The sequence below is a fragment of the Triturus cristatus genome, chromosome 3_2 (genome assembly GCF_964204655.1).
Source record: "Triturus cristatus chromosome 3_2, aTriCri1.1, whole genome shotgun sequence".
NCBI lineage: Eukaryota > Metazoa > Chordata > Amphibia > Caudata > Salamandridae > Triturus > Triturus cristatus.
The window spans coordinates 216173539-216199238 of record NC_140584.1 but is presented as its reverse complement, the minus strand read 5'-3'; the positions used below and the strand labels follow the sequence as shown (position 1 = coordinate 216199238).

The window sequence follows — 25700 nt, the reverse complement described above, 5'->3', positions numbered from 1 at the left end:
GACAACAAGAAGAACCTCTGTCCGTGTAACTGAAGGAATCTGCAGGGGAGGTCTGTCCTTGTGCTTGTGTGCTGTTTCTTGGACTGGCCTGCAGTGGTTACTATTGGACTTGGAAGAAGAGGAAAAGGACTTTGAAGGAACTTTTATTTTTGCTACAGCAATCACCCAAGGGCTAGAAGAGAGCTAGCCTCCTGCAGGAGTCTCATGCACATCAGACTCCACCACCAGCCTCCTGTTTCCTTCCAGCGAGGATTTCTATCTGCAGGTGAGGCTCCTGTGAGTTCCAGGGCCTCTAGTTCTACTGTGGAGAAGAGAGTGCTGAAAATTGTCGCTAACGCCCGTTAGCGAGCCGCCGCAGCTGAAGAGCGTAAGGAAAATCATTGTGCTGCTGCCACTGAGTGCTCGCTACCGGATTTCATCGCATCACCTGTCTGCTGGCTGCCAAATGCTCGCTAACCCGAAGATTATCGCATCACATGTTCGCGGGCCTCAAAGCGCTCGCTAACCAAAGATCATCGCATCGAGTTCAGCGCTTCACGACATCGCAGCGCGGACGCCGAGCGTTCGCCATTTTCATCGCATCGCATCAGGATCGTCGCTCCCTCGCGGAGCGCCATTTCTTTTCATCGCAACAAGATCGCACAAGCAACAGGCTCGGCGCATCATCCACCCTTCGCGGCAAGGATTTCATCGTATCGCCGGCTTAGCGTGTAGAAGTTTGTCGCTTTGTCCTGCACACAAATCAGCGCATCATCCACCCTTGCGGCAAGGATTCAACGCATCGCTGGTTAGCGTAAGGAAAATCATCGCTACAACTCCTTAGCGACATTTTGGTTGCTTTGCTACAGAATCCAGGTATCTTGTGAGTAAAAGGGTCGCAGAGACCACTGCCTTGAACTGAACTCCTCTTTGCACACTTTGAACTATTTTTGCAGCATTTTAAGAGTAACCCTATTTTCCTAGTATTGTGGATTTTTACTGTTTTTGATCTTGTGTTAAGTCTATATATAAATATACTTATTTTGTATAACAACTTGTGTGGTGTCCCTTTGTAGTGTTCTTCACTGTGGTACTGTGTATGGTCATAAATGCTTCACACACTGCCTCTGAGATAAGCCTAGCTGCACGTGCTACTTTACCACAGGGTTGAGCAGGGGTTATCAAAGGGTGTAGCCCGCTTACTCTGACTTAGGAAGAAGGGTCCCTACTTGGACAGTGGCCAGCCATTGCCAACTAGAGACCCCCATTTCTAACATTGGTGGTCAGCGGTGAGGATCTGGACTTGCATTTATGATCGCCTACAGCAATTATAGTGTACACTACTAGTGAGTGCAGACCATAACATAACCACGTACGTTTTTTGAGGTTTTGATTCTATTTTTGATTATTATTGCCAGTTATTGCTACAATGGGCAAGCCCAGATCCAATGCCTCTGAGCATCTCTCCTGGGAAGAAGAGAAATTAGAAACCTACAATGCCAAGCAGCTCAAATATTTTTGCAAACGCTTCACAGTCCCTATCACAGGTCTCACTAGATGGGAAGAGTATTACAAGGCGCTGAAGGCCTGGTTAGAAGCCAGGGATGCCCCTAGGAATATGGAAGAGCCTGTGGAGGGGGAAGAGAATGCAGGAGAGCAGCAGGATGAAGTGGTAGATTTGGTAGGAGATAAAGCAGTTTCCAGCCCGGGCACTAGAATGTCCTCAAGGGGTCTGACTCCAGAAGAGATGGAGGACAGATAGAGAGATAGGCGGCATAATATGGAGATGGCTAAGCTTAAAATGGATGGTCAGAGGGATCTGGAGAATAAGAAGTTAGAATTTGAAATGATGAAAGTGAAACTTGAGCATGAGAGAATTTTGAGGGAGTTGGAGATTAAAGCAAAGAGTATAGAGATCTCCCCCTCTGGTGGCAGCATACCAGGAGTGCATACTGAGAGTAGAGTGTATATACCTAAAGAGGTTATTAAGGATTTTCATAAAAGTGAAGATATTGGGCAATGGTTTGCCGCTTATGAATTAGCTATGTTGTCCCACCGGGTCCCTGAGAAGGATTGGGGAGCAGGGTTGTGGGGATGCTTTGTGAGTGAGGGGAGGGATACCTTGTTGGACCTGCCCCCAGAAAGTAGGATGGTTTATGCCCACATGAAAGAAGCTTTGATTACCCGCTATGGTTTGACCCCTGAGATGTATAGGCAGAGATTTAGAACCTGCAAGAAGCTAGAGGTTACCACGTGGGTTGAATATGTGTCTTTTTTTTGCAGAGCAATGGAGCGCTGGGTAAAAGGTAGCAAAGTAGAAACTTTTGAGCAGCTTTATGATTTGATTGCATGGGAGCATTTATCTAGTAACTGTTTTCCTGATCTTCACCAGCACCTGATCGATTGCAAGCTAACTAACCCTAGGAAGCTTGCTGAGGAGGCGGACCGCTGGGTGAGCACCCGGGTTCGCAAGGGTCCAGTGGGAGACTTCGCCAGAGGTGGGCAGGGTCCCAAGCAGAGAACTGGGGGAGTCTGGGGTAAACCAAGGGAGTTCCACAGAGGGCCCCAAAGTAATTCCCAAGGGAACCAAGCAGTGGTGTCCCAGCCTCCCCAAGATAAGAACCCAGTGCCCCCGACAGGTAAGCCTGTATAGAGTGGGCCACAGATACTTTGATCCACAGTGTCCTCAAAGGGATGCTCGTGCACCACCTCGTGCACCACCGTAGCCAGCTTGCTAGTGTAGCCCTGGGAGGGGAGGAGATGGGTGCCCAAGGTGGGTGGGATCCCGTAGAATTGACCCTTGTCTCATTAGGAGACTTTGAGATGGCCCCTAAGCCTGCGCTGCCTGATAACACTAAAAAGTACAGGCAGTGGGTGACCATCAAAGGCCATAGAGTGGAGGCTCTAAGGGACACAGGAGCCAGTGTAACTGCTGTCAGCTCCTGGTTGGTGTCCAAAGAGCAGGTTGTTCCCCATGCATTCTACCCAGTAGTGTCCGCAGACAACTCAGAGAGCCAATGTGAGGTGGCTCAGGTTCCCTTTGAGTGGGGGGGGGGGTTTCAGGAACTCTTCAGGTTGCTGTGAGGCCCGCCATGCCTGTAGACTGTCTGTTGGGCAATGATTTAGAGAACTCCCCGTGGGCTACGGTGGAGAGGAAATCTCACTTAGAAATGTTGGGTCTGTCTGAGTGGGCGTGTGCTACCACTCGGTCCATGGCAGCCAAAGAGGGTGTTGAGAAAGACCTGGAGTCTGAGAGTATGGCCTAGGTCCCTGCCTTAGAGAGAAGGGGCAAGGGGCGCGGGAAGACGGCCCCCTTGGTCCTCATGGCCCAGGAGGGAGCAGACCCTGAAGGGGATGCCCTGGAGCCTACCGGGGAGCAGAGTGCCAACCTGGGGAACCTGCCTGAGCTGACCCATTGGCAGCAGGAAGGAGGGCCCACCAGGGAGGAGTTTTGTGAGCAGCAAAGAGTTTGCCCTTCTCTTGAGGGTATGCGGCGACAGGCTGCAGCCCAGGCAGCAAGTGACATGTCTGGTTCACATCTGATTTATTGGGAGAACAGTCTCCTGTATAGCCAGCCTAAGGCTGCTGAGCCGGGGTCAGCCTGTGTGCTGGTGGTACCCGAGAGCTTCAGAGCCTTCCCACTGGGGTTGGCTCATGACATTCCATTGGCAGGACATCTGGGGCAGACCAAGACCTTTGAGAGGCTGGCAACCCACTTTTATTGGCCCCAGATGCGCAAGAGCTCAGATACTTACTGCAGAAATCGTGAGACTTGCCAGGCAAGTGGGAAGAGTGGGGGGAAGATCAAGGCCCTACTCCAGCCCTTTCCAGTTGTTAGTACCCCATTTGAGCGAGTGGGCATTGACATTGTGGGGCTTCTGGACCCCAAAACTGCCATGGGCAACAGGTACATCCTGGTCTTGGTGGACCATGGCACCCGGTACCCTGAAGACATCCTGCTCAGGACAGTGACAGCCCCCGTGGTGGGACATGCACTGATGGGGATCTTCTCCCGTATGGGGTTCCCCAGAGAGGTGGTGTCTGACAGGGGTACCAACTTCATCTCCCAGTATATGAAGTCACTGTGGAAGGAGTGTGGGGTAACATATACGTTCACCACTCCTTACCACCCCCAAGGTAACGGTCTGGTTGAAAGGTTCAACCGGAACTTGAAGGGCATGATCATGGGCCTAGAAAAGCCCCTGAGGCGTAAGTGGGACATCCTCTTGCCATGCCTGTTGTTTGCATACTGTGAGGTGCCACAGAAGTCCTTAGGGTTCAGTGTCTTTGAACTGCTCTATGGCCATCCGGTAAGAGGGCCTCTGAGTCTGGTCATGGAAGGCTGGGAGCAATCTCCCAGGAAACCTCCTCAAGGCAAATCTGGAAGCCAGCCAGGAGGAGATGAAACATTGGCACGACCAGAATGCCACTCTGGTTGAGTTTCAAGCTGGTCAGAAGGTTTGAGTACTGGCCGCAGTGGAGCCTTGTGTGCTCCAAGATAAGTGGACCGGTGCATTTGAGGTGGTGGAGCGCAAAAGTCCAGTTACCTACTTGGTGGACTTTAAGTCTCCCAGGAACCCCTTGCGGGTAATGCATGTGAACCGCCTGAAGCCCCACTTTGAGAGGTCTGAAGTGGGCATGCTTCTTGCCACAGATGCTGGAGTGGAGGAGGAGAGTGAGCCACTTCCTGACCTCCTGTGTGCAGGAGAGAAGGATGGGTCAGTGGAGGGTGTGGTCCTCTCCACCACACTGACCCCTGAGCAGCAGAGAGATTGTCACCAGCTGTTTTGTGCTCTGTTGTTATGTGTATTGGCTGTCTGGTTTTGGAGGGACAGGGCAGGCCGAGTCAGACCTGGGTTGAATAGAGAGATCTACATTGGAGTATGGGGAGAGGTAGCTCCTGGACCTGAATAGTGCTGTGCCTGGCAAGGTGAATGCTGGCTCCACCTCCCACTGTGTGTCTGATGGCAGAGCCCCTCTTTCTGAAAGGAAGGATGCAGCCTGGTAAACAAAGTGCTCCAGTGCTGGGCAGAACTGGCTCTTGCTGGGTTCAGTGACTTGTGACTCTTTAGGACAAAGACTTTTGGGATATAAATATCTGTGCTGAAACCCCTACAATTTGTATTGCTCCAGGACAACAAGAAGAACCTCTGTCCGTGTAACTGAAGGAATCTGCAGGGGAGGTCTGTCCTTGTGCTTGTGTGATGTTTCTTGGACTGGCCTGCAGTGGTTACTACTGGACTTGGAAGAAGAGGAAAAGGACTTTGAAGGAACTTTTATTTTTGCTACAGCAATCACCCAAGGGCTAGAAGAGAGCTAGCCTCCTGCAGGAGTCTCATGCACATCAGACTCCACCACCAGCCTCCTGTTTCCTCCCAGCGAGGATTTCTATCTGCAGGTGAGGCTCCTGTGAGTTCCAGGGCCTCTAGTTCTACTGTGGAGAAGAGAGTGCTGAAAATTGTAGCTAACGCCCGTTAGCGAGCCGCCGCAGCTGAAGAGCGTAAGGAAAATCATTGTGCTGCTGCCGCTAAGTGTTCGCTACCGGAGATCATCGCATCACCTGTCTGCTGGCTGCCAAATGCTCGCTAACCCGAAGATTATCGCATCACATGTTCGTGGGCCTCAAAGCACTCGCTAACCAAAGATCATCGCATCTAGTTCATCGCTTCACGACATCGCAGCGCGGACGCCGAGCGTTCGCCATTTTCATCGCATCGCATCAGGATCGGCACTCCCTCGCGGAGCGCCATTACTTTTCATTGCAACAAGATCGCAAACGCAACAGGCTCGGCGCATCATCCACCCTTCGCGGGAAGGATTTCATAGAAATTCGTTTTATTTATTTAATTGTTTACTTACCTGTAATTATCCATATTCCGGTTTTTGGAACCCCCCACCCTGCCCCTCCCCCTCCCCACCTTACTGCCCCACGGAACTCCCTCCACGGGCCGTGGCTGCTGCTTTATAAGCCTTGATTTATCAATGCATTCATTTGCTTTAAAATGCAGCATTTGCCAATCTTTTTTCATTTCTTTCTTGTTAGAGTGATTCACTCTGGGCCCCAGATTTGTCCATTGAGGTTGTTCACATCGGTCGCTATATAAAAGTCATGCCCAACGTTTACGCCTCACCACTTTCAAATGTCACCAGCCACCACTGAGATTGTCAAAAACAGGATCACATTCAGTTGCAAACATACCTACTAAATTAACATCCATTTGGTATGTCACAAATTGGAACGCAATCTGATTGACCACAATCAGACGGATGATGGCCTGCAAGAGTCAGCAGGTCACCATTTCTGTGATTAATTTTCAATAAAGGAAACTTTTTTAAAATACAGCCTATTTTCCTTACAGGTAACAGGCTTGCGCCTTAAAGAAAAAAAATTATACATAAAATACAAATTCAGTATTTGGAAGTGACTCCTACAATATGGCGCTTCCGGGTACCGAATCAGTATACATTCAGAAATCCATTTCTGTAGTTAGAAAAAAAGTTTTCAGACTACAAATATTTGATTACTAGATAGCAAAACTATTTAAACAATCACTAAGGGAACGTTTGCAATTGTTAAAATGCTTAGTACAACGGACACTCTGTCTTTCTTCTGGAAGTCCAGTTTCAGGCAAGGCATCTTTCAAATGTATCAGTGGGCACCTTTCAGGCACACTTTGTATCCGTCTTCCTTCCTGACAGGAAACCCCTGAAGTGCCACAATTTCCAGTTAAATAATGGTTCTGGCACTAAAGCGAAAGACTCCTGTGCAAAGTAACAGATTGACAGATGATTTTGCTGCAGAGTACGGATGAAGCACAAATTCAGCTGCCCAAGCTGCCCTGCACAATTTATGTCAGCGTGCACGCGCTCTCTTCAGGGGAAACCCTCCACAAGGCTGCGACGGGGGCTCAGCTCCAGTGCCCATTAAATCACTGACCTTTCACAGTAGCTGCCAAGTGGGGGCCAGCAAGTGCAACTTGGAAAGGCGTTTTTTGTAAACTGGACAGTGGCCCAATGGGAACTCGATAGCGAGAGAACGTTATTTTCACCGAAGGCCCCACAAGGCAGAAATGTCTGGTGTTAACGAAGAGCCTTTTTATAATTAATGTATTTATTTATAGGTAATGGTGGATTTAAAAGTTAGCATAGTAGAGTACAATGTAAATAACTTTACTGTTCGCCTAGGGTGGGAAACATTAGTAGATGTGGAGAGGTGTGGCTCACTGGTTAGAGGCGGCAGATCCGTAAGCAGAGAATCAGCCAGGGACCAGGGTTCAATTCCCGACGCAGCAGGGTCGTGGACCAGGGTCAAAACGGACTCGATAATTCTCGCCTCGGTACCTACTCTAACCAGGAACACACTCGGCAACTCTGGGCATTAGCTTGCCTCATCTCCACAACGGCACCCCACATTCGCCGGGGATGCCTGGTTTCACCTTGGAGATACCTTGCAGGGACCATCTCACAGGGATAGGCAGGACGGGTTCCCCAGCGGTCTACAGCGCCAGGACGCCTCAGGGCAGCAGTGCGCTTTACAAGACGCATACATTTACATTTACATCATAGTTGAAATAGTTATTTTTTTCACTTTAAAACCTTACCTGCTCACAGAAGTTGATGTTGACAGATTTTCCATCACTGCGTATACAATCCACAATACGCGTCTTAATTCCCTCTCCGCAGGCCGCATTTTCACTTAGTTGGCAAGTGCTCCAATCTGAAGATGTCCGATAATAGTTATTAAGTTTAAAATAAGCACACAATCTAATATTTTATTTAGAATTCATTATAATTCACATTTTGCGATTATTGTGTGTGAACTGAACTGAGAGAGCATGGGCCAGATTTATCATACTTTCACGCAACGCAACTCAGCAAGACACCCTGCTGCGCTGCACGAAAGGGAGAAGTCAGGAATGTGCCAGATTTAACAATATATGGTTCATTCTTGTCCTGTCCTTGTACTCACACACAATGTGCTGCCACATGCTAACAAAGGCACCATTGTGCTGCAGTGTGAGGGTGTCTGCATAGCAGTCAGGATTGTCTGTGTACAAGAAGGGGTACCTTCCTGCACAAAAACAACAATTGTCAGAAGCATTTTCCTCCTTCTAAGTGTGCTGCAGAATGGAGCACACTTAGAAAGAGAAAACAACAAGGAGAAATAACAATATTTCTCCTTGTTGCGGATCCTCTGGGAAGGTGTGGAATTTTGATGCATTCCCAGGTATAGCAGTGTTGGTAAATCTGGAAATGCGTATACAAAAACACCAAGAAGCGGCTGACTGTTAGAAATGGGATTTCTGGCTGGCTAAGGCTTGCGCCCAAGTCAGGCAGAAACCACCACTCTAGTCAGGGCAAGGAAGTTACACGCCAAAGATAACCCCTGCTCACCCCCTTGGTAGCTTGGCACGAGCAGTCAGGCTTATCTCTGAGGCGATGTGTAAAGCGTTTGCGCGCGCACCCAGCAACAACACCCAAGGCCCACCACAAAGGAAACTCCACACAAGGTATTCTATAAAAATAGCCTTTGTATTATACACAACACATTAGATAAAAACACACACTCTACAATGTGCCAACAGGCACGGGCAGAATTTACAAGGGATTATATATACAGGGGACAGGGCCACCTGGACCGCTGTCCGGAATTAGCACTCTTAGAACATAGCACTTGGAACATAGGAAATAAAATTACTGTTGCACAAAATTACACCTAGCACACAACCAGTCACTACTGGTATCAGGTAAGTACCACCTACGCAACCCTAACCACCGTAGGAAAATATTGCGCAGGGAATCAGGACCTCACTAGCACCACCTGTACTAGGGAGAAAACAACCACCTAAGTATCAATATACCTGTAGGGGTCTAAGCACATAAACACATGATGCATAACATTCAGAGGTGTAGGGAAGGAAAACACATGATGCCTAAAATACATTCAGCGGTGTAAGGACCGGTACAATGGCGCAAAAACTCACATTAGCCACTATCTGTGGCAGTCCCTATGCCAACTGGCCTTGAAGGGGCTAGGACGCCCTATGTCCCAGTAAAGCTGCGCCAGCCAAAATGTAAATTATCCCCAACCTAAACGTGGCAGTTGCCCACTAAGTGCTGGGCAACTGGAGAAATGCTGGGGCCAACGTTGGAGCCTCCCAGGGCTCTGAACAACTGAAATGCCCCCCCCCTAGCGCCTCGCAGGCTCTAAGTAATAATGTGCCCCCTTGTTGGAGCCTCACGGGCTCTAGCAAAAGGTGGGGGCGACGTTGGAGCGGCCCGCTGCCTTCCGGGGCCGCTCTGCTGATAAAATAAAAATGCCCCCTAGTAGTTGGAGCCTCGTAGGCTCTTAACAAGAAATGCCCCCTGAGCCTCGCAGGCTCTAAACAATAATGCCCCTGTAACGCTGGAGCCTCGGGGCTCTAAACAACTATTCGCCCTGTTGTTGGAGTCACCCTGGACTCTGGCGCCAGTGAGGGGGTATCGTTGGAGCGGCCCGCTGCCTTCTGGGGCCGCTCTTGTCCTCAAAGCAACTGCCCCCCGATGTGGGAGCGCCTCTAGACTGAGGCCTCTCTTGGGGGCGAGGGGGGCGCTCACGTTGGTGTGCCCCGTCGGAGCGGCCCGCAACTGTGGCGCCGCTGTGGGGGAGAGGGGCAGAGATTCCAATCACCCGGAGTCCCGCTTACCTGGGACTTCCCGCGGTGTCTCTGCTCGGTCCTCCTCCCGGGCACTCCACCAATAGGCACAGGAACACCGGAGCCCTACTCACCGGATGTGGCCAGGACTCCTCCGGTCTCAGTGCTTCTCCGGAGGGCCCCGGGGCGCAGGGTAGGCTCCTGCCGGCTCTGGAGCTTCGAATCTCGCCGCGAGACTCAGGTGGGAGGCGGGGTAGGCTCCCGCCTTCCTACTTCCGGTCCCTGTTGTCCCGGAGGCCCGCCCCCGGCCTGCCTGACTTCCTGGTCGGGTGCCGGAGGGCGCGGAGTTACAAATCTCGGTAAGGAGAGGGGTAGGCTCCCTCGTAACCAGGGATATATGGCGGGGTGAGCACCCGCCGCGAAATACCACAAGTAAGCGGGGTGGGCACCCGCAAACACGCACAGCAATGTCCCTGGCAGGGTGGGCACCTGCCAGCGGACGTAGGGATCGGCAAAGACGGGGCAAACGCCGGGTGGGCACCGGCTCGTGCAAAACACCGCAAATCGAGGTGGGCACTCGATACGGCGGCAAGGTCCCTGGCAGGGTGGGCACCTGCCAGGGGACTTCAGGATTAGTCCAGAACGGGGCAAATGCCGGGTGGGCACCGGCTGGCAGCAATAAAGCGCTCCTGAGCGCTAAGGGCGAATAAAAGCGCTTCCAGGCGCTTAGAGACACAAATGAAGCGCTCCCAGCGCTTTAAAGGAGGATCCCCGTAGAATCCAGCAAAGTTCTTCCCTGCATGCAGCAGGGTAGGGGTGGGGGGCAAGGCTGGACCCAGAGCCAGCTCACTGGGCCTCCAGGCAGGGAGGTAGTCCAAGTGGCGGTCCTCTGATCCAGCAGCAGCAGCAGCCCCCCTCAGGTAGGATCCTGGCAGAGAACAATTTCTGTGGGGACACAGCCCCATTTTTATACAGTCCAACCCTTTGTTCTGGGTTCAGGGTGAGGGGGAAAACCAGTCGCAGCTGGTTGGGGAGCACCCTTGATGTGCTCAGCCCCTCACTCTATTCACTGGCAGGGCTAGGGTCGTCAGTCGCACCACAGGGGGCGGGGCCAGCATTGTGTTTGGAAAACCCTGTCCTATTCAGGACCCAGGTGGACTCCTCCCACCCATCTAGCTGCTGATCTCCCCATTCACCACTGGGTGACTCATCCTGACACTGGGGAAATCCCTAGCCCGTCACATGACATGACCAGCCAATCACGCGACAGACACACTGCACACAGAAGTGCCCACTTCTAGAAGTGGCACTTCCACACTAGGTACATGCACGCCGCACACATCATCGCGCAGCATTCACTCCCACGAGTCCGCACATACCAAACTCGGGCCTGCACACCCCACGCATCAGGAACTACTAGGGACACATACATTCCCCATGCATTCCTATGGGAGGGCAGGCCTATCTCACCACATGCACTCAGAGCACGCACGCACTTTACCCTGGGACACAGGGAAAGTGCGCAGAGACCAAACAATCACCATACCAAGTCACCAATAAAAAGCCAAAAAGTCCAGGGGTGAACCTGCCAGAAGGGCCAAGTCCAACACAACCCCCTTCCAGCCAAAACGCAGGGCAGACCAATCACCACCGTGATGGACTTCCCTGCTTGGGGCGATAGAACACGGACGCGGGCCCGCAACTGCATGGACACCCTCCGGTTCTACGCCACGGTGAACCCATGGAATTCTTTTTAACACCACTGTCTGGACCAACTGGGCTACCCCACTGGTACTCCCAAGCTGTCCGCGGCCAAGACCAGGCCCTAGGCCACCCAGGTGCCACTGGTCTTTGCCTAACCACAGAGTGGGGGGTAGTAACCCCTGGCACATAGCGGCCATTCTCCACTCTTCCTCTCTGAAAGACAGGACTAGACTGCCACTGGTTCTCCAGCCTAGGGTCTACACCCTCAGGTGGACCAGGAGTCTCAGGGAAGGCTCTCCTCCCCCTACCTCTTCTCCTAGGGTTCCTCCTCCTCTGGCGAGGGGTACACCTAGAACGCCAGTCCAACCCAGGGTTTAACCCCTCAGGTTGTACCGGGGGCAGAGGTGGGCTCTCCCACCCTCTGCACCCCCTTCCAGAGCCCTGCTCCCTACCAACTGGGGCGGTACCTCTGGAAGAAGAACTGGTCGGGACGCTGGTTACAGACGTCCCACCCTTCAGGTCAGGCTGATCCCAAACCTGGCCTTCCAACCTCCGGCCTAGAACCTTTGGTGGAATAATTGCCTGGCACTCCAGGACTTCTGGGGATTTCCACTCCATCCCCCTGAGGCTATCAAAGGACACATACGTCAAGCGACTGTCTGTCTGGCGCTGATCTCCCGTCCCCTGTCCACCTGACAGTGCGCGGAGATCCCCCAGAACAGAAGTGGTGCCACCCTGGTCACTACACGGGATCCTAGCCCAACTGGGTAGTCCCTGACCCACAGGCTCTTCCACTGGGAAACTCATCCCCCAATCACTCCTCACACTGGACTCCTGCACCCTCCCTACCGGAGCGGTACTGCCAGACTCTAGAACCACAGGAGCCCTGGTTACAGGTGCTCCAGGTCCTCTACTCACAAGGAGATCTCCCTCAAATGCGCCAACAGGACAGCCTAGGTCCCCAACTTGGTGTTCCCTCATGGAACCATCCAAGTCCTGAGGCAGGGTTTCGTACGTCAGGGGACCCTCGGTCACCCTCTCACTCCTGCTCCACTGAGCCAGGCAGTGAGCCCCTACACCCTCCTCGCTATCCTGGGACCTAGCTGGGCTACACTGAGCCTCTTCCACCACGCTGGGCTGGAAGATACCTGACCCACTACTTTTGGAGTCACTCCCTAATGACTCTAGAGAACCTCTAGCCCTTTCCCAGTGCTCTGCTTCATCTCCAAGCTCAAATGGGGCAGACACCCCACACCCCAACAGGTGTTGGCGCAACCCCGGTGCACAACAATTGAGCAGGTGTTCTCTGAGAATCAGATCACACAGTTTATCATAATCAGATTCTGCGGGAACTCTTATCCAATCAAACAGTGCATCCTCACATTCATCCACAAACTCCTCCCAAGACTGGTGAGACAGTTTCCTACTGCCCCTGAACTTCAACCTTAACTCCTCCTCCTGGGGAACAGGTACCAGACTGGGGGAACTGGGACTGGGATTTCCTACACTGGAATCTACATCGCTACTACCACTGGACTCAACCCTCCCTGGGGAGCCCAGAAAATTAAAACTGCGCGCAGGGGATAGTCTACCCTCCAGAGCTACTTTGCCTCTGGTGGAGGCCCTCTCAGCCTCCTCTACCGTCTCCCGCGCCAAGACCCACTCAGTCTCTCGCTGTTGCTTCCTGGCCTCCAGCTGCGCCATAGCCTGAGCATGCTCTAACCTGAGCTTCTCTAACGCCAGCTGGTGCTCCCTTTCTTTCCTCCTATCTTCCCACTCCTCTGGGGACAGGGAAAGGGATGAGGCGCTGCCTCCTACGCTGGACCCAGCAAGGGACGCCCTACCTATGGGGTCCTCACTCTCTACTGGCGTCCAGGTATTGTCATCCTCTACCTCCTCTTCTGACTCTTCCTCTGTAGAGTACCTTTCTAACTCCTGCCTCTGGCGCCAAGCTAGCTCATAGGGATCACAAGCAGGCTCCATTCTGGCGGACGTTATGGTAACAATTATACAGGGAACCTAGGGGTCTGAGTTTCACACAGGAGCACAATTCACAAAAAGATTCAGCAAGCTCTCTAACCCAGAGAACTCACACTCACTTGCCTAGTGCCACACACCATTCATCCACACACACAACCCTCCCCTCGGACTGGTAAGGCAGTTTCTACCACCCCTGATTCCTCAACCTGACCACCACGTGACACAGGTACCAACTCTGGGCGCAGGGCGGGGGACAAATGTACAGGACACTATTACGCTGCCACCACTGGATCCCACCCTCTGGTGAATCCAGAAACACAATGCACTAAGGGGGATGATCTACCCTCCCGAGCTAGGGACACCTAACTCACAGTGCACAAAACCACATTTCCAAAGAAATGACAATTAAAAACAAACTTAGAACAATAATCCCTATACCATGTGATTTATCTAAATGCAGAGTTTTGTAGTGCGGCCAGTTGCCGCTGCGGTACAGCGCAAACGCAAGTCCAAATCCCACCGCTGATCACCAATGTTAGAAATGGGATTTCTGGCTGGCTAGGGCTTGCGCCAAAGCCAGACAGAAACCACCACTCTAGTCAGGGCAAGGAAGTTACACGCCAAAGATAACCCCTGCTCACCCCCTTGGTAGCTTGGCACGAGCAGACAGGCTTATCTCTGAGGCGATGTGTAAAGCGTTTGCGCGCGCACCCAGCAACAACACCCAAGGCCCACCACAAAGGAAACTCCACACAAGGTATTCTATAAAAATAGCCTTTGTATTATGCACAACACATTAGATAAAAACACACACTCTACAATGTGCCAACAGGCACGGGCAGAATTTACAAGGGATTATATATACAGGGGACAGGGCCACATGGACCGCTGTCCGGAATTAGCACTCTTAGAACATAGCACTTGGAACATAGGAAATAAAATTACTGTTGCACAAAATTACACCTAGCACACAACCAGTCACTACTGGTATCAGGTAAGTACCACCTACGCAACCCTAACCACCGTAGGAAAATATTGCGCAGGGAATCAGGACCTCACTAGCACCACCTGTACTAGGGAGAAAACAACCACCTAAGTATCAATATACCTGTAGGGGTCTAAGCACATAAACACATGATGCATAACATTCAGAGGTGTAGGGAAGGAAAACACATGATGCCTAAAATACATTCAGCGGTGTAAGGACCGGTACAATGGCGCAAAAACTCACATTAGCCACTATCTGTGGCAGTCCCTATGCCAACTGGCCTTGAAGGGGCTAGGACGCCCTATGTCCCAGTAAAGCTGCGCCAGCCAAAATGTAAATTATCCCCAACCTAAACGTGGCAGTTGCCCACTAAGTGCTGGGCAACTGGAGAAATGCTGGGGCCAACGTTGGAGCCTCCCAGGGCTCTGAACAACTGAAATGCCCCCCCCTAGCGCCTCGCAGGCTCTAAGTAATAATGTGCCCCCTTGTTGGAGCCTCACGGGCTCTAGCAAAAGGTGGGGGCGACGTTGGAGCGGCCCGCTGCCTTCCGGGGCCGCTCTGCTGATAAAATAAAAATGCCCCCTAGTAGTTGGAGCCTCGTAGGCTCTTAACAAGAAATGCCCCCTGAGCCTCGCAGGCTCTAAACAATAATTCCCCTGTAACGCTGGAGCCTCGGGGCTCTAAACAACTATTCGCCCTGTTGTTGGAGTCACCCTGGACTCTGGCGCCAGTGAGGGGGTATCGTTGGAGCGGCCCGCTGCCTTCTGGGGCCGCTCTTGTCCTCAAAGCAACTGCCCCCCTATGTGGGAGCGCCTCTAGACTGAGGCCTCTCTTGGGGGCGAGGGGGGCGCTCACGTTGGTGTGCCCCGTCGGAGCGGCCCGCAACTGCGGCGCCGCTGTGGGGGAGAGGGGCAGAGATTCCAATCACCCGGAGTCCCGCTTACCTGGGACTTCCCGCGGTGTCTCTGCTCGGTCCTCCTCCCGGGCACTCCACCAATAGGCACAGGAACACCGGAGCCCTACTCACCGGATGTGGCCAGGACTCCTCCGGTCTCAGTGCTTCTCCGGAGGGCCCCGGGGCGCAGGGTAGGCTCCTGCCGGCTCTGGAGCTTCGAATCTCGCCGCGAGACTCAGGTGGGAGGCGGGGTAGGCTCCCGCCTTCCTACTTCCGGTCCCTGTTGTCCCGGAGGCCCGCCCCCGGCCTGCCTGACTTCCTGGTCGGGTGCCGGAGGGCGCGGAGTTACAAATCTCGGTAAGGAGAGGGGTAGGCTCCCTCGTAACCAGGGATATATGGCGGGGTGAGCACCCGCCGCGAAATACCACAAGTAAGCGGGGTGGGCACCCGCAAACACGCACAGCAATGTCCTTGGCAGGGTGGGCACCTGCCAGCGGACGTAGGGATCGGCAAAGACGGGGCAAACGCCGGGTGGGCACCGGCTCGTGCAAAACACCGCAAATCGAGGTGGGCACTCGATACGGCGGCAAGGTCCCTGGCAGGGTGGGCACCTGCCAGGGGACTTCAGGATTAGTCCAGAACGGGGCAAATGCCGGGTGGGCACCGGCTGGCAGCAATAAAGCGCTCCTGAGCGCTAAGGGCGAATAAAAGCGCTTCCAGGCGCTTAAAGACACAAATGAAGCGCTCCCAGCGCTTTAAAGGAGGATCCCCGTAGAATCCAGCAAAGTTCTTCCCTGCATGCAGCAGGGTAGGGGTGGGGGGCAAGGCTGGACCCAGAGCCAGCTCACTGGGCCTCCAGGCAGGGAGGTAGTCCAAGTGGCGGTCCTCTGGTCCAGCAGCAGCAGCAGCCCCCCTCAGGTAGGATCCTGGCAGAGAACAATTTCTGTGGGGACACAGCCCCATTTTTATACAGTCCAACCCTTTGTTCTGGGTTCAGGGTGAGGGGGAAAACCAGTCGCAGCTGGTTGGGGAGCACCCTTGATGTGCTCAGCCCCTCACTCTATTCACTGGCAGGGCTAGGGTCGTCAGTCGCACCACAGGGGGCGGGGCCAGCATTGTGTTTGGAAAACCCTGTCCTATTCAGGACCCAGGTGGACTCCTCCCACCCATCTAGCTGCTGATCTCCCCATTCACCACTGGGTGACTCATCCTGACACTGGGGAATCCCTAGCCCGTCACATGACATGACCAGCCAATCACGCGACAGACACACTGCACACAGAAGTGCCCACTTCTAGAAGTGGCACTTCCACACTAGGTACATGCACGCCGCACACATCATCGCGCAGCATTCACTCCCACGAGTCCGCACATACCAAACTCGGGCCTGCACACCCCACGCATCAGGAACTACTAGGGACACATACATTCCCCATGCATTCCTATGGGAGGGCAGGCCTATCTCACCACATGCACTCAGAGCACGCACGCACTTTACCCTGGGACACAGGGAAAGTGCGCAGAGACCAAACAATCACCATACCAAGTCACCAATAAAAAGCCAAAAAGTCCAGGGGTGAACCTGCCAGAAGGGCCAAGTCCAACACTGACCATAGGTTCCGCACATCAATCCCTATTCAATTATATAGAAAGTTCTGTGCAATACACCTCTGGAGCTTTCCGCAGTTAAGCTCCACTGACATCCAGAGCAAAGATATTTTCGTTATAGAGGGTGAACCTGCGGTAGAAAGCAGAAAGCACGCTTGGTGTTTGTCTTGGTGTTTGTCTTGTTGGACATGGCTAGTAACAGCACTGACGAAGTTCTAATGAAACGAAACGCTTTGGCTGATGTCCAATTCTGACTTTTGCGAAGAATAAAAGAAATTGTATGGACTTACTCTAGCGATTTTGACTTCTTCTCTGGTGCTCCCTCTATAATGAAAAAATCTGGAAATTCCCCACATTGCGTGGGTGGATGTGTGGGAACACCCACGCTACACCCATGGAACATCTTCCCAGGGCAGAGTAAGGCAAGGCAGTGGCTTGGGCTGCCTTGCGTTACTCCAGACTTACAAAGCAATGCAGGACTACACAAGGTGGCTTTGCGTTGCTTGGTAAATCTGACTTAAATATTGCATTGTCTGCATTGCCCTTGTAACACCCTGCTTGATACACAGGCAACACAATCCCTTGATAAATTTGTCCCCAAGTTCTTACAGCCCTAGACTCATAAATGTTACGAATTAAAAAGGCCTTATATCGAGATGTCAATCTACCTAATTTATGAACATGATGCGGACGTTGTCTATCAATTCAACAAATGAGTACAGAATATCAATCTCTTTATTTACAAACTACTGCGCATCAGCTCTTTTTAATTGATTTCACCATAGAATACAGTTGTGTGGATAAAGAACAAAGGAGTATATCAGCAACAACTGGCGATAATTACAGCTAAGCGCACTTAGCGCTAGGATAATTATCGCCGGCTAATGTGGATTTTTATCGCTGAGATAGCGTGCTATTAGCAACGCTTATCTCAAAAGCAATAAAAATCCTAGCACTAACTGCCAAATGTGAAATTATCGCTGGAAACCCAGCGATAATCTCACGAAGTTTGCCGTTAGCTTGATGATAGGGCCTCACATACTTAGCCATGATATCCACCTTCCATAGGATATCATTGCTAAGTCAGTCCTGAAGCAGGCGTAAGGAAAGTAGCGATAACAGGGGTTATCGCTACTTTTCTTGCCGCTATGCTTCATAGAGTGGGACTTGATGATAGGAGAAATGTCAGCTATAAGGCATTATTAATCTTGGTTATTTCATATTCATGGAGTGTGAATAGTTTCTTAAGTAGGATGGTGCATGGAGAGGTTACAAAACGTTTCAAGCTCTGAAGGTGTGGACACAGCTAGATTGGCACTCTAATTTGTCATTAAAGTTTGTCATCAAAATATTGCTTAATTACTGAGATGGAACTTCCAAGGGGGGAGTGAATGATCAACATTTTATTGTAGATCTTGTAGAGGTATTTGCTCAGGTTTTCAGCCTCCATTAATTGGGGTTGGGTTTCAATTTAGTGTGTAGGGTGAAACTCTCACAGCCACAAGTGGCTGGTCAGATTGACATTGGGTTTTTACTGTGCGGGGTCAAGCACCCTATCCCCTCTTCTGAGTCCTCCGCCCCCCTTGAACATAAATGCCTGGCTTGCCTAAACACAAGCTCTGTAGCCAACTGCACCTTTCCTGTAACCTTCAACCTGAACAGTCCCACCTTCCAGTGATTGGTGGAGTGTGCAGTCTGCCCAACAATTTCCTGCTTCAGAAATTTCCACTTAGATGCAGCCTGGAACAGGAAATGATTGGAAGGTAGTGCTGTAAATGTTTGTTATGTTTTGCATAGATGTGTAAAATCAGAAAATCACATGCTGCTACCTATAGACTGAGACTGTCAATATTTGCCTTACTTGCAGGCATTATGAAAAATCTGCATACCCCTAATTTTGAGGTCCAGGTTCTGAGAAAATAAGAGACTGTGAAGACCTAAGTGAGGAGGGGAGATGATCAAATCTGAGAAATCATTAGCGTTTGCCAGAATAACTTTGAGGAGGTTAGTCTATGATTTTTTCAAAGGCAGTTACTCGAATTAATCATGACCTAAGTTCTAAGAGACTATTCAATTGTTAGAATTTAAAATGAGCACAGCCACCCCATAGCTGCCCCACAAAGGTATCTATCAATTAGGGATGATTTATGCTCTGCCCACCATTGTGAGGAAAGTGCAGCATTGTGCCTTAGGGTGAGTACATCCACATAAAATGTCAATGTTGTGACAAGTAAAAACACGAGGCTGTACACTGAAACAGGTATTTTATATTCACAATAAACACCTTCAAGCATTTGCAGAGAGTTCACCCTGTGATGGCATATTAGAAGTAGTTGATCCAAATGTTTACATCCACATTTTAGTATCAATGATTCAATAGTGCTTTTGGAGGGTACAGCCTGGCAAAGTGAGAAATGGTTGTATTCTGCTACATACGTGTCCTAACGGCTGTAGGTCACAGAACTCAGATATCCAAACTGGCATGACTACAGGGTGAAGCCAGGACCTGAGGAATCACCTCGCCTATGCCATAAAGGTGCTCTCCCCGGGATCGTTGTCTCTGCTTTAGAATGAAGCGGCTGTTAGCTGAGTGTAACCCACAAGGAGGAGGGACAAACCAGTATGGAGCAGGACTCACGTGGGGCTGTAGATGAGATGGTCTGTCCATTGTTCCTACCTTGGCCCACTCCCCATTTGGACAGTCGGTGACAACAGGGTCCTGAAGAGGTGGTCTACCCATCATACTCGAGGTGCGGCCTTCCCTATGGGCCAGGCTGTGCTTAGGGAGCACTACATCAGGGGGCCCTCAGAATGCCGTGCTGAGAGAGACAGAGTTATATTGTCGTGGGTTCCTGGCACTCCACCTTGTTGTACCTTGTGACATCCCCATGGCTGGGCAGCGGATGACAGACAGTCCACTGTTTGTCTATTTTTTGGAGCCTTACCGTGCCTGAGACCTTATACTATTGAGAGATGAATTCATTGTCACCTCTGCAGAACCCTGCTGGCCCTATTTCTTGTACCTCCTTGGCCTGCCTGCTGTTAGGCTGTGGGCATCTCGGAGGAGCCCTGGATGGGCCCAACCTTGTCAGCCTCTCCGAGCCAGTGGAGTTTGCGTTTCCTAATGGATGGCAAACCGAAGGGGAATGGAGCCTTTGGCCCCTGATCTGTGACTGGTGACTGTCTTGTGGTATTGGCCTCCATTTGAGTAGCAGGGACTGTGCTGCTATAATGGGAGCAGATGGGTGTCCCTTCGCATAGCTAAAGTGAATGTGGTTGGAGGCCTTCAGCAGTAGTAGTCTTGAGGGGGCCTATGTGAGGAGTACAGGCCGGTGGCTAATGCCCCTGTGGTGGCTTCCTAACACAACATAGGGAGTCACCCTCCCTCCCTCTTATGTGCCTAAGGGCGCTGGAGTGTGAAGACTATATTAGATACACAGTCCTTGGGTGACTGCAGCAGATGTATATGATCAGTGACTATGAGCGGAGCAGTGGCTTGCAAATGCCCAGAGGCAGGTCCTCACACCAACTTCTCATTAAGAAAGTAGTGGCTGAAAAGACGACACACAGGCAGGAAAGGCATGGCAAAAATCACAATAATATAGAAAAGCAGCCGTCCTCGTCCTCATTGAGTGCATATAAGGATCTCACCACCATCACGCACGCATCGTAGTGATTTTGGGAAAGTCATACAGCATCCACCTATGCTTTCTGTATTGTTCACTGCAGGAATTTCCTAAAAAGAACAGCAAAACCTCTCTTCTTAAGGGGAAGAGAGGAGAGGTGATGTTACTGAGAGACAAGAGGAACTATGAAGTCCTGAGATCATACCCCACAAAAAGACTACAAGACATGATCAAGGCACTGGCAGAAGAAGCCGAAGAGAACAAATGGATCACACAAAAGGACGTGAGATTTCTCAAAACTTCTAAAACCAGAGATACCCTATTTCTACATCCTCCCCAAAATATTCAAGGGGAGACTACCACCCCAGGTAGACCATTCGTCTTGGGTATAGCCTCTATTCTTAAACTTCTATCCCAATTCCACGACTGGTTCTTATAACCTTTGCTTGAAAGACCAGGTCTTACGTCAAAGATACTAAACACCATCTTAACATCCTGAGTGAGGTGAAATATGGCCCAAACAGACATGCAGGCTCTGTATATGAGTACTCCCCAGGAAGAGAGCTTTAGGGGGTTCACCAACCTACTATACATCCAGGAGTGGAATTGGGTGACAATGAACTGGATAATGAGACTGGCTTAACTGGCCCTGACAGAAAATTACTTTGCCTTTGAAGATAAGACCTACATGGGGTATCAATGGTAGCCAACTTTGCATCCAGCATAGCCTTTTTGCATGTCTACTGGTTTAAGGATTAGAAAATCTGGTCCAACAATCCCTATAGGGATGAGATACACCTACAGCAAGAAGTGTGGCGCAGCAGCCAGGGTGCCTGACTGCAGACCACAGGGTTCATGGTTTGATCCCTGGTGCTGGTGTTCAGGTTAGCCCAGTACCATGTGACGCTGGGCAATAGCTCGCTTAATCTTCCCGACGGCCCCCAGCGCTGAGACACCTCTCCGGAGGTAGCTGTGCGCTTTTCAAATGCTGGTATTTCATTTCATTTTATATAGATGATATCATTGTGATCTGACATGGCAATGACTGCAACACACCAGCCTTTCTGAAATGTCTAAACAACAGGTATCTCTATCTAAGTTTCACAATGGCTTCAGGCAATCAGAGAGCGTCTTTTCTAGAAGTAACAATCACGGCAAGCAATAGAAAACATTCTTCTACCCTCTATACAAAACCTTCAGACAGGAACTGTCTGCTCCACTTTAAAAATGCATACCCTTGTGCTCTTAGAGAGAACCTCACAGTAGGACAGTTCTTTTGGATCAGGAGAAATTGTTCAGAGCTGGATAATGTCAAACACAAAGCTGAAACACTCACAAAGAAATTACATGTCAGAGAGTACCCAGAGAAGAGCCTCACCAAAGCTAAGAATCGGGCCTGCAATATCCTGAGGGATTAACTTCTCGGAACGAGTATAAAAAAATGACAAAATTGTTTATCTGTGTGAGCACATACAACAACTTCTAAAATGCATTTAAGAAATTCATGAACAGACATTGGCGTATCCTTACCCCAAACCAACTGTCGTTTGACAAAGACCTGAGTTTGTTCAGGAAGAATAGAAGCAGGGCTTTAAGTGTAATGAAAAAACTGGGGGTCTCTCAAAGGCGCTTGGGTGATGTAATTAGGGGCATGCTTAAAAACACCTAAGCAAAAAACCTGTGCTTAGCATAGCTGTGCCGCCCGACTAATATTTAGCTGTTTCTGTCAGTGCATCCAGATATATAATACAATAAGTAACATTACACTAACAACAAGCCAGGACTATTGGCCTTGTCAATGGTTGTTAGCTACATAAGACAAACAACTAACAACTATGGATTTGTTGAATATTATATTGAAAATGCTTCAGTTCTGAAATGATAAGACTATAAAAGTCCTGCAACGAGTCTCTCTGAAGTTACGTCATCAAAGGCAATGAAGAGTGCTACTGCTGCATAGTTAACCTTTTATTTCACCGTGAGGGTGAGGGCAAAAATGGAGGAGCCCGATAGGGACCCGTTTTTGCACCTGCTTGGTGCTGAGCCTGGCCCACTTTAAGCTCTGAGAAGAAGTATCCGTGACATTTTGGTCCACGTCAGACCCAAACGACTTGAACCATCAAGACCAGTACCCTGTGCCATTTGTCCCCTGACTAAACATTCCAAGCCCCTGAACTTAGGTTCAGGGTCAATTGTAATTTGGAGACCGTGGTCTACCTTATTGAGTGCCCTTGCAGGCTACAGTATATAGGTATGATGACCAGAAAAATAAAGACAAGGATTGGAGAACACAGGCGTACCATCCGCAGAAAGAAGGCTTCCACAAGACTAACAGCCCAATACCCTGAGAAAAAGTCACAGTGAAAATGAGATGTACTGGACAATCAAAGAGAAAATGCCACACCAGATGAGAATCCCAAAAACTCTCCTGGAAAAAGAACAACGCAAGAAGTACAGGTTGAAGACTCACAAGAACAGCCTCAATGAGGAGAGCCCATGGAACCAACTGAACTGCTTTTACTAGTAAGGACAGTGAAATGAGTAGGTTAGTATCTACCTCCACCTTTACACACCTCCCTGACCTTTGTGTAAAGAGAACAACTTTTCTTTCACACCTCTAGACCATACAGTACAGTCTGAGGTCGAAGTCACCAATTTAGAGCTCAAGTGCAAATCCACCATTCCTTCATTAGAGTATTTCCAAAGAAGGGTTCACTTTCCAAAGTTACATAACTTGCAGGGATTACACCTCTCAGAAATCATCAGAAACAAACTATTGTCATAAGGGCAATCCATTGGTAACCTGTCCCCCTGACTTGAGGCCCAAATTTGGGTTCCCAAAAATTTCCAAGCATATATATGCATGAGATAAAACCATCTGAACAAGCTACGAAAATCGCCACACATGACATATGGTGAATGTCCTCATGGCTTCTTGATTTATAGTGTCCCCCCTTCACAACTGTGCATAGCAGAATAACATTGGGCCACCCTGGTTTTTCTTCTTTTCCTCCTTTTCTGTTTTGTCTTTTTCACATTCAACACTAAAAAACGTATTTTACTTCTCTCATGGCAGAGCACCATGTTACACACATGTCCCTGTCAGTGGGGGGACTCCACTTCCCATGACCTCCCTCATACACACGTGATGTGGTGATTTGAGTCATCACGTGACCAACGTGGGCAGCCGCCAGAAACACCAGAGAGCGTTTTTAAAACTGGTTCAACCTCATTCAGACCTAAGACTAGTCAGGAGAGGGTGGGGTCTGAATTTGCTGTTGGTGATGCATGTTATCCTAGAAGACATGAGTAAGGGACTTAATCCCCATGTTTGTCGGCCACGATGCACTTTTCTTTGTTTGTCCCCAATACCTCTTGATTACAACTTGTTTGGAACTTTTGTTCCAATTTTTACTTTTCAGGGATGATTTTAAAACTACGACAGTGTGTGACTATAGAGGCATACTCCTCCGCCCTGAGTGGTAAGACCAATATCCCAAAATGGGTAAGGGACAGTATGGTTGGAGGTGATTGCACCTCACATATGCTATTTCGCAAATATAAATAAAAGCTGGAAAAGGCCCTTCATCCTTTAAATGCACCTTAGATTGCCTATCGAAAAAGTATGATGCTTTTAATTGCATAATATCTCTGATACATACCGTCTATATAACCAACAATCTCTGCAAAACTGAGGCGCATTGCCGTCAAAAAGTTGCATAAAGATCGAAAACGGAGGAACACATCATTATGGTTTCTCATGTTGTGTAGATTTTTCATCCTATAGCGTGATACTTTTTGCGTCAAACACCATCTGTAATTTCATTTCCGAGGGCCAAACGTGATTGGTTGCATTTCTTTTGTTAGGCCATGGGGGAATCTGAAGCGAAGTGTTAATTTAAAAACTTACTCAAAAGATATTTCCAAATATAAGACTGTTTAGGAAGATTAAGGCTTCGGGTCGACTGAAGGTATGCATTGAATCTGCATTCCTATTTTTATTTTTGTTACTTCATTACTGTCTTTTTTAAAATGTGACACATCCATACTTTGATGATGTAATTAATCCCAGATGTTTATTGCAGTACAGATGGAACTTTTAAAATAGGTTTTATTCCTCAAAGGTTGCGGTACTGTGTATTGTGTATCAGTGAAAATAGTACAGTAGCACATTTTGTTGTTGAATGGATTCAGTTATCATTGTGCAGAACCGCTGGCCAAACGTTCAATAAACAGGCTCTGACACAAGGAATTATGCTGTAGTCATTTGCATCATTATCTAGAAGGAATGACTGATTTTTGCTTAAACAAACAGACATGGCATGTCTTAGAGCTGAAAACAGCAACATATATTTGAAGACAGCAATGGAGAAGTTGCTGGTTGCCTCGAGGTATACAGTTTCCTGAGTAAATGACAGAGAGCAGTGCAAATCAGAGAGAAATATTTAGATATCCTCTGGACATTTTCCTCAGCAAAGCTGATAAGGGACATTACGGATTGAGTTTATAGCTGCATCTTATTTTAACTGGTATTTCAATCTTTTCATCTCAAGAGAATCTTTAGCACTGCCTATGCTGGGCATAAATCAATGCACAATAACAGAAGTGCCTCAAAGGAAAATAATATATTTCACAATGATCTATATTCTACAATGATCTGTCGATTGATTGAATGTGTAAAGTATGCTATGGCAATTAAAAACAAATCATGTTTTTTTCAACTAAGAACAACAAAATATGAGAAGGAGGTTGGGCCGATTAAAAAATGCCTAATTGCAAATGACGCAGTAGGAGATACTGAATTTCAGGGGCCATATTACATAAGGTGCCGTGGGGCTCAACGGGCGTTGGCACACACTTTGCGCGCCCCCAGGGTACTTTGCTATTATAGAAGGGGATGCAGACGCTTGTGCCTCCCCTTCTATAATATCGATAACGCTGGCACACTTAACTTTGACTCTGCGGCCGCGCCATATTTCAGACGCGAGTACAGAGTCAAAGAAGCCCTCAGGAGGCGCACTGACAGTGCGCTATTTAAAACGTGGCACACTGTCAGTGCGCCTCCTGACAGCAGCCCTCTGCATGGGGAAAAGGGGGTCCCATGGATCCACCAGACATCCCCTCGTAGGCGGGTGCAGTCACTGACTGCACCCACCTTGCAAGGGGATCTCTAAACTGATTTGAAAGTGCGGGCGTGTGTCGCCTGCACTGTGAAAACATGGAGTGGCTGCTCCGTGTTTTCACATGAATGCTCTGCCCAGGGGGGCAGCGCAAGTTCGTGGCTG

The 25700-nt window shown here is 49.7% G+C and overlaps 1 protein-coding gene across 1 annotated transcript in view; it reads right to left on the bottom strand.

Annotated features, from left to right (window-relative positions):
* THSD7B (thrombospondin type 1 domain containing 7B) overlaps positions 1-25700 on the bottom strand; it is a 2208177-nt gene that overhangs the window by 170994 nt on the left and 2011483 nt on the right. Inside the window, exon 20 of the mRNA XM_085647534.1 lies at positions 7581-7696. Within this exon, the coding sequence (XP_085503660.1) occupies positions 7581-7696 (116 nt within the window). The remainder of the gene's footprint in view (positions 1-7580; positions 7697-25700) is intronic.